This window comes from Entelurus aequoreus, linkage group LG03 (assembly GCF_033978785.1).
Source record: "Entelurus aequoreus isolate RoL-2023_Sb linkage group LG03, RoL_Eaeq_v1.1, whole genome shotgun sequence".
Classification (NCBI taxonomy): domain Eukaryota; kingdom Metazoa; phylum Chordata; class Actinopteri; order Syngnathiformes; family Syngnathidae; genus Entelurus; species Entelurus aequoreus.
This window is the reverse complement of record NC_084733.1, coordinates 58,047,920-58,063,565: the sequence shown is the minus strand read 5'-3', so window position 1 is coordinate 58,063,565 and position 15,646 is coordinate 58,047,920. Positions and strand designations below refer to the sequence as shown.

General features: G+C 42.7%; 1 protein-coding gene and 1 long non-coding RNA gene across 6 annotated transcripts in view; one reads left to right on the top strand and one right to left on the bottom strand.

Moving 5' to 3' along the window:
* Nucleotides 1-15,646, top strand: part of LOC133646673 (latent-transforming growth factor beta-binding protein 1-like) — a 321,379-nt gene that overhangs the window by 107,579 nt on the left and 198,154 nt on the right. For all 5 annotated transcript variants that reach the window (XM_062042297.1, XM_062042299.1, XM_062042298.1 and 2 more), the window contains exon 4: nucleotides 8,517-8,764. In XM_062042297.1, the coding sequence (XP_061898281.1) occupies nucleotides 8,517-8,764 (248 nt within the window). The remainder of the gene's footprint in view (nucleotides 1-8,516; nucleotides 8,765-15,646) is intronic.
* Nucleotides 1-15,646, bottom strand: part of LOC133646675 (uncharacterized) — a 46,899-nt gene that overhangs the window by 1,391 nt on the left and 29,862 nt on the right. The window contains exons 3-4 of the long non-coding RNA XR_009825332.1: nucleotides 15,346-15,494; nucleotides 2,366-2,523 (exon numbers count right to left, since the gene is read on the bottom strand). This is a non-coding gene — a long non-coding RNA (uncharacterized LOC133646675). The remainder of the gene's footprint in view (nucleotides 1-2,365; nucleotides 2,524-15,345; nucleotides 15,495-15,646) is intronic.

The following is a 15,646-nucleotide window of genomic DNA, read 5'->3' as shown; positions in this document are numbered from 1 at the left end:
ATATATATATATATATATATATATATATATATATATATATATATATATATATATATATATATATATATATATATATATATATATATATATATATATATATATATATATATGTGTGTGTGTTAGTGTGTGTGTGTGTGGGTTTTTTAGCCCAATTTGGCCCCCAAGTCAGAATGCTTGGACACCCCTAATGTACAGTATACATAGAGACTTTAAAGATGGCACTAGTGGCATATAAGAACAGGAAAGCCACATTTGACAGAAAACTTGTAAAAAGCCTCCTATTTTATAGAATAGCTTGTGTGGGGAGGAAACTACTGTAGTTGCGTTCATGGACTCCAAACTTTCAGTCATTACTATTACCTTTACCTTACCTTTGAGCCCCTAAAATCTGTAACGGTACTCTACATAAAATGGCTCTAATTCCAAAATAATTGCCAAATATTTATCGCAATTTATTGAATTTAATGAAGTCCACACCCCAGACACATATTATTGTTACTTTTTCCAAATCCATTGTGATGACCTACATAGACAAAATCTTAAAGACCTACTGAAACCCACTACTACCGACCACGCAGTCTGATAGTTTATACATCAATGATGAAATCTTAACATTGCAACACATGCTAATACGGCCGGGTTAACTTATAAAGTGCAATTTTAAATTTCCCGCTAAACTTCCGGTTGAAAAACTCCTTTGGATATGACGTATGCGTGTGACGTCACGACGGCAACGGAAGTATTCAGAGCCCGTTGAATCCAATACAAAACAGCTCTGTTTTCATCTCATAATTCCACAGTATTCTGGACATCTGTGTTGGTGAATCTTTTGCAATTTGTTTAATGAACAATGGAGGCTGCAAAGAAGAACGTTGTAGGTGGGATCGGTGTATTAGCGGCTGGCTGTAGCAACACAACAAGGACTACTTACTTCGATAGCAGATGCCTAGCCGATGCTAGCCGCCCACCGCACGGATGATCGGGTGAAGTCCTTCGTCGCGCCGTCGATCGCTGGAACGCAGGTGAGCACGGGTGTTGATGAGCAGATGAGGGCTGGCTGGCGTAGGTGGAGCGCTAATGTTTTTATCATAGCTCTGTGAGGTCCGGTTGCTAAGTTGCTAAGTTAGCTTCAGCGTCGTTAGCAAAAGCATTGTTAAGCTTTGCCAGGCTGAGAATTATTAACTGTGTAGTTACATGTCCATGGTTTAATAGTATTGTTGATCTTCTGTCTATCCTTCCAGTCAGGGATTTATGTATTTTGTTTCTATCTGCATTTGAGAACGATGCTATCACATTAGCTCAGTAGCTAAGTGTTTCACCGATGTATTGTCGTGGGGATAAAAGTCACTGTGAATGTCCATTTCGCGTTCTCGACTCTCATTTTCAGGAGGATATAGTATCCGAGGTGGTTTAAAATACAAATCTGTGATCCACAATAGAAAAAGGAGAGAGTGTGGAATCCAATGAGCCAGCTTGTACCTAAGTTACGGTCAGAGCGAAAAAAGTCGTTCACTGCCTCTCTAGTCATTCACTCTAACGTTACTCATCCACAAATCTTTCATCCTCGCTCAAATTAATGGGGTAATCGACGCTTTGTCGCTCCGAATCTCTCTCGCTCCATTGTAAACAACGGGGAATTGTGAGGAATACTACCTCCTGTGACGTCACGCTACTTCCGGTACAAGCATGGGTTTTTTTTATTAGCGAGCAAAAGTTGCAAACTTTATTGTCGATTTTCTCTACTAAATCCTTTCAGCAAAAATATGGCAAAATCGCGAAATGATCAAGTATGACACATAGAATGGATCTGCTATTCCCGTTTAAATTAAAAAAAAAATCATTTCAGTAGGCCTTTAAATGTTGATCGATTCCCACCAAGGTGTGAAACTGAGTATGAAATTCTTGATTTTTTTTTTTTTGACAATCCATGGTGTTACTGTGAGGACAAGCGGTAAATAAGATGACTGGATGATTTTAGGTCATTCCCAAGTCATTGTTACGAATTATTTCAGACAAGGTCACTATGTACAGTATACTGGCTATGTATTCAATGTTGATAACCATTTTGTTGTCTATACATCAAAACAGCTTGTGATCGTTTTTTTAAAAGCAACAATTTTTGATAATGAGTGTACGTCTAAATAGTTATCAGAATTACCTTTATTGAAATATGCTAGTGGTCCAACATCTAAAACTTTTGATTGGACTGGCATTGTGAAGAAACATAGTCTTGCCTGAGTTAGACACAGTGCAGAACAATCCTGTTTACTGTTTGTTAACTCACATTTCATAGCTTATTCATCGGGATCATCAGGGATTTAAATGAACATGTATAGTATGGCCATCATATCTTAAAGATTCTTACATCGTGTTCAGCATAATTTTGGCGGTGGTCTTCAAAATTGCTTTCAAGTCACTCAGAACAAGGCGGACGGAATAGTTGGTTCCTCCTTGGCTGGCTGGCTGGGGCATAACGATGACATCAAGCATGCCGAGTTGCGCTTGCTCTCTGTGTCCCCTCATCTGCAGGCAGAAAGGGCAGCTGTGAGGTCATGCTGGTAGGAAGTCGCTTCACTATTGGAAGTTAGAAGACAGAGACAGTAACATCTGGCTAAGCCCAGGAAGAGAGGCAGGATGCGTGCGAGCCAGGTATTATTGTAAACGATGGAAAAAGCTAATCATGATTTGGAGTGCAGCGCAGAGTGGAGCGGCGTTAGTCTCCCCCTTATTTGGCGTTCTCATCTTAACTCGAACACCTTGTGTTTCCCAGTGTCACATCCTATACATGGGCGGCACCCTTAGGTTCAGGATCTAGGTCAGCAGCTGTCATCTACAGTTTGCTGCCTTTTCAAAAGATGACGTGAGAGACCATTATCAAATGTTTGTCTCGCTTTTCCCTTTTTTCCTTTTATATCTTCTTCCCGCCATCAGCAGGGATGTGTTTTTTGTCATACACTGGGAATAGAGAGTCATGCAGAGAATTGTGCTACATTTGTCCCAGCTTGGATGGGGGAGTGTGTGTGTATTGAAGCATGCCGTATAAAGTTTCTATTTATCTGAGTATTGTTGGGTCTGTGCAGCTGATTCACTGCCTAAATACGTGGTGTGTGGCACAGAACTGTGAATAAATAGAAAAGCACTCAGCACAATAACTTCCTGGCAAATGGAATTTTCAAGGTAATTTTTATATTCACAGTATTACCGGTATAAAAGTGAAACTGTAATTAAAAAGAAAAGTGTTTTAAAGGAGAATTGCACTTTTTTGGAATGTTAATAGTGTCTATCACAATCCTTATGTGAGACAAGAACACATCTATTATTCTTCTTTATTGCATTCTTACTCGTAAATGCAATAATTACAGTAATAAAGATTTGATCTACTCCGCCTAATAAGCGCTCTAAAAACCTCCATCAAGTTTTATATACATGCTGTAAGTATAATATGATGTAATGTAGTAACAAGCACATTCATAATACGATGTAATATTTACGTATTTTCATCATTTTAATCATACGGAGGCACATTCATTTCACAGACACATCACAACATTCACTAATACTACTACTAATCATAGCAGACTTCATGAGAGCCAAAAACTACTTCGGGACAAATGATGATCCAGAATCTTATATTTTTGAAGCTGAATATTAAGAGGATGACTTACAAGTTTTAGAGTGCTAAACAGATCCAGCTTTAGTGAAACACAAGCATCATGCAGCAGTATTGCTAAGTGCTAAACAAGAAATAGAAACTACTAACATAATAAAACAATCCCTTATTGTACAATGTCTGCTCTTGATGGGATGCTCTCTGATGAGATGTTTATATCTTTCAGCACATATGATGATATTAATCATAATCCTCACTCCTGAGGTAAAAAAAAAAACAAGCGTCTTTTCATGTCTTTCTTGTAAATGGGTTGTACTTGTATAGCGCTTTTCTACCTTTTTAAGGAACTCAAAGCGCTTTGACACTATTTCCACATTCACCCATTCACACACACACACATTCACACACTGATGGCGGGAGCTGCCATGCACGGCGCTAGCCAGGCCCATCAGGAGCAAGGGTGAAGTGTCTTGCTCAAGGACACAACGGACGTGACTAGCATGGTAGAAGGTGGGGATTGAACTAGCAACCCTCAGATTGCTGGCACGGCCACTCTCCCAACTTTGCCATGCCGTCCCCTTGGGACGGCGTGGCAAACTGTCTTCGGGTCTCAACTGAATTTCAAAGTTGACAAATCTCTCCGCTTAGGCCTGTAGTCTTCTACTATACAAGTGAGAGGCACGATTTATAATCTAACATAAACTTTTACCAAGTCAAAGGCGATGCAGCTTCTTAGCGGCTCAGTATGTCAGCTCACGAGGCAGCCATGCAGTCAGCACCTCTTAAAGCAGCAATATCCAAATATCCAGCGGACAATAACCAAAATCCATCCACGGTAATATGGAGAATCTCTGGATGGTGTCGGCGACAGAGAATCAGTTTAAAGGAGATGCCACAGAAAGTCTGTTTTCCCAGGGAATAAATACCCAGTTTTCAGACTTGTGCTTCTCGTGTAAGCTTTCCGCACCATGAAAGGCAGTTCGGACACAGTGAGGGCGAACGTCCGCTTTAACTACGGAGGTGAAACCAACTTCTCTGCGGTTTCTCTCTAAGGCAAATGCTGTACATTGATTACCTCAAAAAGGTCAATATGCAACATTAAAAAACATTGTTCCTATTGTTATAAGACAGAGACAGCGTTGCTAGATGTCACGAGAAAAACATGCAACCAGCTCTAAGAAAACAAAATGCTGTACAAAACCTTATTTCATAAAACTACTGTAGTTGTTTGTCGTACATTGTATTGTATTGATTTTTAAACAGTATTTGTTACCTAAAAGTTAGTTTTTTGTTGTTGTTGTTGATATTGAAATTGTGGCGATTCATTAATTTCAATTGGCGGCACTGATTTGAGATACGAGTGTTTTAAGTACAACCTTGGTCGTGGAATGATTCCTGTTTGTAAATTGAGGTTTGCACTACTGTATAAAGTTGTGTGTTACTAATCTACTGTATGCACTACGGTGTTAATGAGCAGTGCCAAGAGATCATCAAGTGTGCTGCGTAAAATTATCCAATTTCACTTAATTGGCCTAAAATGTTGTATTTATTTACTTGAAACTACAAACCCCGTTTCCATATGAGTTGGAAAATTGTGTTAGATGTAAATATAAACGGAATACAATGATTTGCAAATCCTTTTCAACCCATATTCAATTGAATGCACTACAAAGACAATATATTTGATGTTCAAACTCATAAACTTTTTTTTTGCAAATAATAATTAACTTAGAATTTCATGGCTGCTACACGTGCCAAAGTAGTTGGGGAAGGGCATGTTCACCATGGCCTTTCCTTTTAACAACACTCAGTTAACGTTTGGGAACTGAGGAGACACCTTTTTTAAGCTTCTCAGGTGGAATTATTTCCCATTCTTGCTTGATGTACAGCTTAAGTTGTTCAACAGTCCGGGGGTCTCCGTTGTGGTATTTGCCAGTCTTCATAATGCGCCACACATTTTCAATGGGAGACAGGTCTGGACTACAGGCAGGCCAGTCTAGTACCCGCACTCTTGTACTATGAAGCCACGTTGATGTAACACGTGGCTTGGCATTGTCTTGCTGAAATAAGCAGGGGCGTCCATGGTAACGTTGCTTGGATGGCAACATATGTTGCTCCAAAACCTGTATGTACCTTTCAGCATTAATGGCGCCTTCACAGATGTATAAGTTACCCATGTCTTGGGCACTAATACACCCCCATACCATCACAGATGCTGGCTTTTACACTTTGCGCCTATAACAATCCGGATGGTTCTTTTCCTCTTTGGTCCGGAGGACACGACGTCCACAGTTTCCAAAAACAATTTGAAATGTGGACTCGTCAGACCACAGAACACTTTTCCACTTTGTATCAGTCCATCTTAGATGAGCTCAGGCCCAGCGAAGCCGACGGCGTTTCTGGGTGTTGTTGATAAACGGTTTTCGCCTTGCATAGGATAGTTTTAACTTGCACTTACAGATGTAGCGACCAACTGTAGTTACTGACAGTGGATACATAATTAATCTGTGAATCCACCTGTTTTTGTCATATTTGCCATGGCTGACTAAAGTTTGGGAAACACTGTTTGGAGGGTGTGGTTGAGGCACATGGGAGTTAAACATACCAGGCTCTTTTCGACAGAGGGGTCGTGTTGCTCATTACAGTTTGGTGAAGTCATCAGAAATGGCGTCTTCTTGCACGACGTCTCTGGGGACCGTTTTGATTTCTTTATGCTAAAAATTCCACCAAGTCTTAAAATTTAACCAAGAAGTCGTCATGTTGTTTTGAATGTGTGAGTTTTGTCAAACAATTTACTCTACACGTTGCTTAAGTTGTCCAAATAGGACGCAACTACAGTATATGAATAAGACAAACTGAGCATTATTTGGTTAGCTGACAAAAATACAATACAATGTAACCGCACTAAGGTTTATTAAATGTTTGGTCCAGGCCAAAGCATACAAGTGTGAATAATATTATTAATAATAATATTATAATATTTTCTAATATAAATGATTTGGCCCACTGACAATGAAAATAAAAAATCTTGTTTTTGATGAGCTGTACGTTGTATGTCTGAGTGGCGGTCCTGCTGTGGAAGAATGTGAGACATACTCATTTCTAAGATCACATTTAGTTTACTTTAAAGTTTTCACATTTTACACAATGAAATGTGTGATGTAGCACAAGCATGGGATACACTCTACAACTTTTGTCTGTGAAATATATCATTGCAGAGTTTTTTTTAATCAGCATTTATGTAATCTGGTAACAACATTTTATGATTACTATTCATAAATTTACATTCTTAATATATGCCACTAGAATTAGTTCAATTGTAATTAGAGAGTGTGGGTGTACAGTGCTTGTTTATTTTGCTAAAATAGTAGCCAACATGCAGTATTTAACTCTTTTAACTCCGTTGCTATAAGCTAACTTGCAAAACAACAACACACACAAATAACGTGCTATTAAAGACATTGATTTAGCTTTGTGTGAACCGTATCACATTGTAACGACCTAACAGAGTTTACCTGTGGCTTTGGAGTTGTCCAACTGTGGCCATGAACTCATCACTGGCTGAGCCGAGTGTGTGTGTCTTTTGGCGCAAATGAAAAAGAAAATTTTTTTTTTTTATTTTTTACATAAATAAATACAATCATGTGTGCTTACGTATCCCTGCAGACTGTATTGATCTATATTGATATATAATGTATATATTGTGTTAGGTTGGAGTTCAAATCCCAGCCGAGTCATACCAAAGACTATAAAAATGGGACCCATAACCTCCCTGCTTGGCACTCAGCAACAAAGGGTTGGAGTTGGGGGTTAAATCACCAAAATGATTCCCGGGCGCGGCGCCGCTGCTGCCCACTGCTCCCCAAGGGGATGGGACAAATGCAGAGGACACATTTCACCACATCTAGTGTGTGTGTGACAATCATTGGTACTTTAATCTTAATCTTTAATTTCATTAAAAAAATTAAAAAAAAAAAATATATATATATATATATATATATATATTTTTTTTTTTTTTTTTAATTTCTTGTGCGGCCCGGTACTAATCGGTCCGCGGACCGGTACCGGGCCGCGGCCCGGTGGTTGGGGACCACTGCTCTACAGAACATGTCGACTAATCTGATCTGTTATGGTTCATCTTTGTCTTGTTCTGCTGCCTGTCCGACAGGCCAGATAAGTTGGATCCAGATGTGTTATTGTAAGGCCAACTGGCCAAGAAAACTTCCGAAGCCCCAGCAGTTCAGGTAGAACTGTTTGCCTATCTGTCTGAAGCACAGGACTCTCCAGGGTCGCTCACATGAACTCCGCTTCCTGGTTGTGCAACACAATTGACCCAAATCAAACGCTTGCTGGTTAAAAAAAAAATACTGTGTTGGTCAACTCTAGTTTTTAAATGTTCTGTTTATCATTCAGGGTGTTGCTTCAGACCAGACTAGTTAATTATCTAGTCAAGCAAACTATATAGGGGATTGGGAAAATCAATATCAACCTCATGGCAACATTATTTTTGTGGAAAAAAATTCAGCTCTGGATCCTTTTTTCCTTTGCTTCCCTGTTTTTTTTTTGTTTGTTTGTTTTTAAATGGTGAATAATCTCTTACTGAATGTCATAAAAATAATCTTTGTGGATGAGTAAGGGTCATGGCTTTTTGACCCGCAGCAGATGTTAGTTGAGAAGAGTTATGCTTTTATTATTGATTTAATTCCTACAAATTGATTAATTAAGCAGAGTTATGACCTAAGACACAATGCTGGTCTCTCTGGAATATGATTTTCTGTTGCACACACTCACCATGCTTAAACTAATTTCACGGTGATGCACACGCTATTCTGATGAGTGCCCTTGGGACCTTCACTCTTTGCTCTGAGGTCATATGTTTGTGGTCTTGTGATGGTGTGATTGACAGGACCCAAGTGAGACAGGGACCCCCTGACTCCTCCCCTCAGCTGACCGGGACCTCCCGTACTGTGAAGCGTTATCCGTCATCCTCTGGGCCGATCGCCTCCAATGCTCTGCCCAACGGCAACACCCACGGAAATGAGCACAGGAACTCACATGGACACAGACACGACAACGTGCAGTATTTCAACGCTCACAGGCCAAGCAGTCACAACCAGCTGAATGGACAATTCAACAATGCATTATCACCAGCAGGTAAAAACAAAGTCTTCCCCACACTGTGAAATGAACAACATACATATTCTCTCACTGTACATGCACGCTAGCCATTTGCACCCACCCTTGCCTCGTCAAAACAAACACAACACACTGCAGAGAATACATACTGACATCCTGCGGTGTCACTGCTAGCTGGAACATTGGCCAAAAGAGAGAAAAAGCAAATACTGGCAGCGTCCCAGACTGTACATGCTTGCCTCTGGTGTGTTAAATACAACTTAAACATGTTGTTAATTGAAATATGTTGTTGAATATACAGTACAGGCCAAAAGTTTGGACACACCTTCTCATTCAATGCGTTTTCTTTATTTTCATGACTATTTACATTGTAGATTGTCACTGAATGTATCAAAACTATGAATGAACACATGTGGAGTTATGTACTTAATAAAGGTGAAATAACTGAAAACATGTTTTATATTCTTGTTTCTTCAAAATAGCCACCCTTTGCTCTGATTACTGCTTTGCACACTCTTGGCATTCTCTCGATGAGCTTCAAGAGGTACCTGAAATGGTTTTCACTTAACAGGTATTCTTGAAGCTCATTGAGAGAATGCCAAGAGTGTGTAAAGCAGTAAGCAGAGCAAAGGGTGGCTATTTTAAAGAAACTAGAATAAATATGTTTTCAGTTATTTCACCTTTTTTGTTAAGTACATAACTCCACGTGTGTTTATTCATATTTTTGATGCCTTCAGTGACAATCTACAATGTAAATAGTCATGAAAATAAAGAAAACACATTGAATGAGTAGGTGTGTCCAAACGTTTGGCCTTGACTTACGTTTGTAGATGTGTTGCTAAATATTTTAAAATACATAATGTGTTCTCCATTAAAAATATATTTAAAGTACATTTTTTTGAGTAAAATTAAGTTATGTCTACTAAGTAGTGCAATTTTTAAGTAATTATCAGTTCCCAAGTTAATTAATCATGATCAATCACCATTTGCAGCAACGTCTGGAATCGTATCCATTTTAGCAATTTCTCTCTTGAGTAGTAAATAAAACATTGTTTTATAGCTGAATTTCAGTAGTTTTTTACATGCCATCCATCCATCCATTTTCCACTGCTTATCCAAGGTGGGGTCGCGGGGGCAGCAGCCTAAGCAGAGAAGCCCAGATTTCTCTCTCCCCAGCCACTTCGTCCAGCTCCTCCCAGGGGATCCCGAGGCGTTCCCAGGCCAGCCGGGAGACATAGTCTTCCCAACGTGTCCTGGGTCTTCCCCTTGGCCTCCTGCCGGTCGGACGTGCCCCAAACACCTCCCTAGGGAGGCGTTCGGGTGGCATCCTGAGCAGATGTCCGAACCACCTCATCTGGCTCCTCTCGATGTGGAGGAGCAGCGGCTTTACTCTGAGCTCCTCCCGGATGACAGAGCTTCTCACCCTATCTCTAAGGGAGAGACCCGCCACCCGGCGGAGGAAACTCATTTCGGCCGCTTGTACCCGTGATCTTTCGGTCATAACCCAAAGCTCATGACCTTAGGTGAGGATGGGAACATAGATCGACCGGTAAATTGAGAGCTTTGCCTTCCAGCTCAGTTCCTTCTTCACCACAACGGATCGATACAGCATACGCATTACTGAAGACGCCGCACCGATCCGCCTGTCAATCTCATGATCCACTCTTCACCCACTCGTGAGCAAGACTCCTAGGTACCTGAACTCCTCCACTTGGAGCAAGATCTCCTCCCCAACTTGGAGATGGCACTCCACCCTTTCCCAGGCGAGAACCATGGACTCAGATTTGGAGGTGCTGATTCTCATCCCAGTCGCTTCACACTCGGCTGTGAACCGATCCAGTGAGAGCTGAAGATCCTGGCCAGTTGAAGCCATCAGGACCACATCATCTGCAAAAAGCAGAGCCCTAATCCTGCAGCCACCAAACCGGATCCCCTCAACGCCCTGACTGTGCCTAGAAATTCTGTCCATAAATGTTATGAACAGAATCGGTGACAAAGGGCAGCCTTGGCGGAGTCCAACCCTCACTGGAAACGGGTCCGACTTACTGCCGGCAATGCGGACCAAGCTCTGACACTGATCGTACAGGGAGCGGACCGCCACAATCAGACAGTCCGATACCCCATACTCTCTGAGCACTCCCCACAGACACGGTCAAATGCCTTCTCCATGTCCACAAAGCACATGTAGACTGGTTGGGCAAACTCCCATGCACCCTCAAGGACCCTGCCGGAGTATAGAGCTGGTCCAACGTTCCACGACCAGGACGAAAACCACAATGTTCCTCCTGGATCTGAGGTTCGACTATCCGGCGTAGCCTCCTCTCCAGTACACTTGAATAGACCTTACTGTGGTCCCCTTCTTAAAGAGAGGAACCGCTATCCCGGTCTGCCTATCCAGAGGTACCGCCCCCGATGTCCACGCTTTTTAACTACCTCGGCAACTTTAGCCCCAGAAATAGGAGAGCCCACCACAGATTCCCCAGGCACTGCTTCCTCATAGGAAGACGTGTTGGTGGGATTGAGGAGGTCTTCGAAGTATTCCCTCCACCGATCCACAACAGCCGCAGTAGAGGTCAGCAGCACACCATCCTCACCATACACGGTGTTGACAGTGCCCTGCTTCCCCCCCCCTGAGGCGGCGGATGGTGGACCAGAATCGCTTCGAAGCCATCCGGAAGTCGTTTTCCATGGCTTCCCCAAACTCCTCCCATGTTCGAGTTTTTGCCTCCGTGACCGCTGCAGCCGCACTTCGCTTGGCCTGTCGGTACCTGTCCGCTCGCCTCTGGAGTCTTTTTTACATGCACTAAGATCAATTAATTGTTGCATGAATTCCGATTGAAACCATCTTCTTTAAGACAAACGTTAAGTGTAGAACACAAAGGGCCTGATCTACTAAGCCTGATCTACTAAGATCCCAATGTGCTAAATATGTTGTTGGTGATCTACTGAGATGGCAAGTACAAAAGTGGTGCAGGTCGCCCTATTCAAATAAGTTTTTTTTCTTTCTCGTGTGCTACCAATTGTCACTTTGGAGACACTCATTTACACCACATCCATTGCATCATATGCTCCAATGGAGCATATGATGCAATGGATCATATGTCCGGACATATTTTACTTCAAGCAAGCTGGACTTGGTTATAGTAATATTAAACAGGCGTATAAAGCTGCACCACGCCCCCACCTCGGCTCCTCAGACCATATAAAAACGAGAAACCCTGGATGAACAGTGAGGTACATGCAATGCTGAAGGCTCGGAACAAGGCTTTTAAGTCTGGCGATATGGTGGCATTAAAAACAGCCAGAGCTAACCTGAACCGTGCCATTAAGGTTGCAAATGGATCATATGTCCGTTCCAGACATATGATGCAATGGATCATATGTCAAGTGCTATGATCTTCACAGTAGTGTGCATTCCCCCCAGTGCTAACACCAAATAAGCTTTGAATGCTTTGTACTGCTCCATCAATGAACTGCAAACTACACATCCAGAGGGAGTTTTCATCGTGGCAGGGGATTTTAATCAAGCTAACATGAAAACAGTTTTCCCTCATTTCCATCAATATGTGAATTTTGCAACCAGGGGTGGAAGCAAGCTGGACTTGGTTCATAGTAATATTAAACAGGCGTATAAAGCTGCACCACGGCCCCACCTCGGCTCTTCAGACCATCTATCTGTGATGCTAATTCCTGCATACAAGCCCCTGCTGATCAGGAAGCAAGCTACAGTGAAGCAGGTGAGGACCTGACCAGAGGGAGCAATGTCAGCATTGAAAGACTGCTTCGAAACCACAGACTGGGACATGTTCAAAGCAGCGTCACCGAAAATCACCACACATGTGTGGAGGAGTATGCAGAGTCTGTGTCCGCATACATTCAGAAGTGCATGGAGGATGTCAGTGTGATCAAGAACATCCCCACACGGGCCAACGAGAAACCCTGGATGAACAGTGAGGTACGTGCAATGCTGAAGGCTCGGAACAATACTTTTAAGTCTGGCAACATGGTGGCATTAAAAACAGCCAGAGCTAACCTGAACCATGCCATTAAGGTTGCAAAGCGTGCTCACAGTCAGAAAGTGCAGGATTTCTTCGAGAACCCTACAAACACTAGACGAATGTGGCAGGGCATACAGGTCATCACGGACTATAAAGCTGCCCCCTGTCCCTGTGACAACAGTATCAGCTTCCTAGATGACCTTAACAACTACTTTGCAAGGTTTGAGGCACTTAACACCACTCCGGCGAGAAAATCCATCCCTCGCCCTGATGAGCAGCCGCTCAACCTGGATATAGCGGATGTCCGAAAAACCCTGAGGAGAGTGAACCCCCGTAAAGCACCGGGACCTGATGACATTCCGGGCAAGGTGCTTAAGGGATGTGCAGACCAGCTGGCTGGGGTTCTCACAGACATCTTCAACATCTCGCTGACCCAGGCTGTGGTACCATCATGTTTTAAGACGGCCACAATCATTCCAGTGCCAAAAAACCCACAATCTCCTCCCTCAATGATTACCGCCCTGTTGCACTCACCCCCATCATAATGAAGTGCTTCAAGAGGCTGGTAAAGGAATACATTGTCTCCAGACTTCCCCCCACATTCGACCCATACCAGCCCTAACAGCTCCACAGAGGACACCATCTCCTCTGCACTCCACCTGAGCTTAGAACATCTGGAAGAAAAGGACACACACGTGCAGATGTTGTTCCTGGACTTCAGCTCAGCATTCAACACTATCATCCCACAGTACTTGGTGAGCAAACTGCCCCCCCCCCCCCTTGGATTCAGTACCCCCCTTTGCAACTGGCTGCTTGACTTCCTCACAGACAGACCCCAATCTGTGAGAGTGGGCAACAACACCTCCAGTGCCATATCCCTGAGCACCGGCTCCCCCCAGGGCTGTGTCCTGAGTCCGCTGCTGTTCACGTTGATGACTCATGACTGCTGCGCTAGGTCCGCTGCTAACCATATTGTGATGTATGCGGACGACACGACAGTAGTGGGCCTCATTCGTGACAACAACGACATGGACTACAGGGAAGAGGTGAAACATCTGGTTGACTGGTGCAGAACCAACAACCTGGTCCTGAACGTCGACAAGACCAAGGAGATCATCGTTGACTTCAGAAAGCACCAGTCCAGCCACGCTCCACTCTTCATCTAACTAACTAACTCTAACCTACTCAGTGGCCTAGTGGTTAGAGTGTCCGCCCTGAGATCGGTAGGTTGTGAGTTCAAACCCCGGCCGAGTCATACCAAAGACTATAAAAAAATGGGACCCATTACCTCCCTGCTTGGCACTCAGCATCAAGGGTTGGAATTGGGGGTTAAATCACCAAAATGATTCCCGGGCGCGGCACCGCTGCTGCCCACTGCTCCCCACTGCTCCCCTCACCTCCCAGGGGGTGAACAAGGGGATGGGTCAAATGCAGAGGACAAATTTCACCACACCAAGTGTGTGTGTGACAATCATTGGTACTTTAACTTTAACTTAACTTTAACTTCATCAACGGCACAGTGGTGGAGATAGTAAGCAGCACCAAGTTCCTGGGGGTGCAGATAACTGACAATATAGCCTGGTCCGTACACACCGGAGCTCTTGTAAAAAGAGCTCAGCAGCGCATGCACTTTTTGCGTCGGATGAAAAGAGCACAGCTCCCTCCCCCCATTCTCACCACATTCTACAGAGGCACTATAGAGAGCCTGCTGACCAACAGCATCTCTGTCTGGACTGGAGCTTGCAATGCCTCAGACAGGAAGTCTCTCCAGAGAGTGGTGAGGACGGCGGAAAAGATCATCAGGACTCCTCTTCCTCCTATCCAGGAGATCGCAAAAAGCAGCTGCCTGACCAGGGCTCAGAAAATCTGCAAAGACTCCTCCCACCCCCACCAAGGACTGTTTTCACTGCTGGACTCTAGAAAGAGGTTCTGCAGCCTCCAAAGCAGAACCTCCAGGTTCTGTAACAGCTTCTTCCCTCAGGCCGTAAGACTCTTGAACGCATCATAATTAGATTATCCCCTCAACTCCCCCCAAAATGGATTAACTCGCTGGAATAAAAAAGACAATATAACATACATCCATAAACGTGGACGCATGTGAAAAAGTGCAATATATTTATCTGTACAGTAATCTATTTATTTATTTATTTATGTATATTTATATATATTTATTTATTTTATATATATATATATATATTTATATATTATTTATATATATTTATTTATTTATATATGCACCTTATTGCTTTTTTATCCTGCACTACCATGAGCTTATGTAACGAAATTTCGTTCTTATCTGTGCTGTAAAGTTCAAATTTGAATGACAATAAAAAGGAAGTCTAAGTCTAAGTCTAAGTCTAACCCAACCGGTGGTGTTTTCCAATGCTGTGGAACATGCGGCACACAACTATATTCTGTACTGCCTTTGGTATGATCCAGACGCAAGAAAATGCATGTTGCAGGATTATTTTCATATAAGAGATATGAATAAATACAGGGATCTCAAATGCATGTGATTAATCTTAAAAAATTGCATTAATCACATCTCAACATAGATTAATCACACAATTTATATTGAGTGCACAACCACCGATGGTTTACCTGAAAGGAGTGAGTTGCACTGCGATAAGGTGGCGACTTGTCCAGGGTGTACCCCGCCTTCCGCCCGATTGTAGCTGAGATAGGCTCCAGTGCCCCCCGCGACCCCGAAGGGAATAAGCGGTAGAAAATGGAGTGAGTTGCAATGCGGTCTGTAATCAGAGTAATACATACGTCAGTGTAAAGATGTATGATGTACTAGCATACTAACTTTAGCATGCTAACATTTTAAGCTATTTAAAAAAATGTCTAACTAATTTTGCAGCCGTAAACCTTAGAGTCATAGTATGTGGTGCATGACACA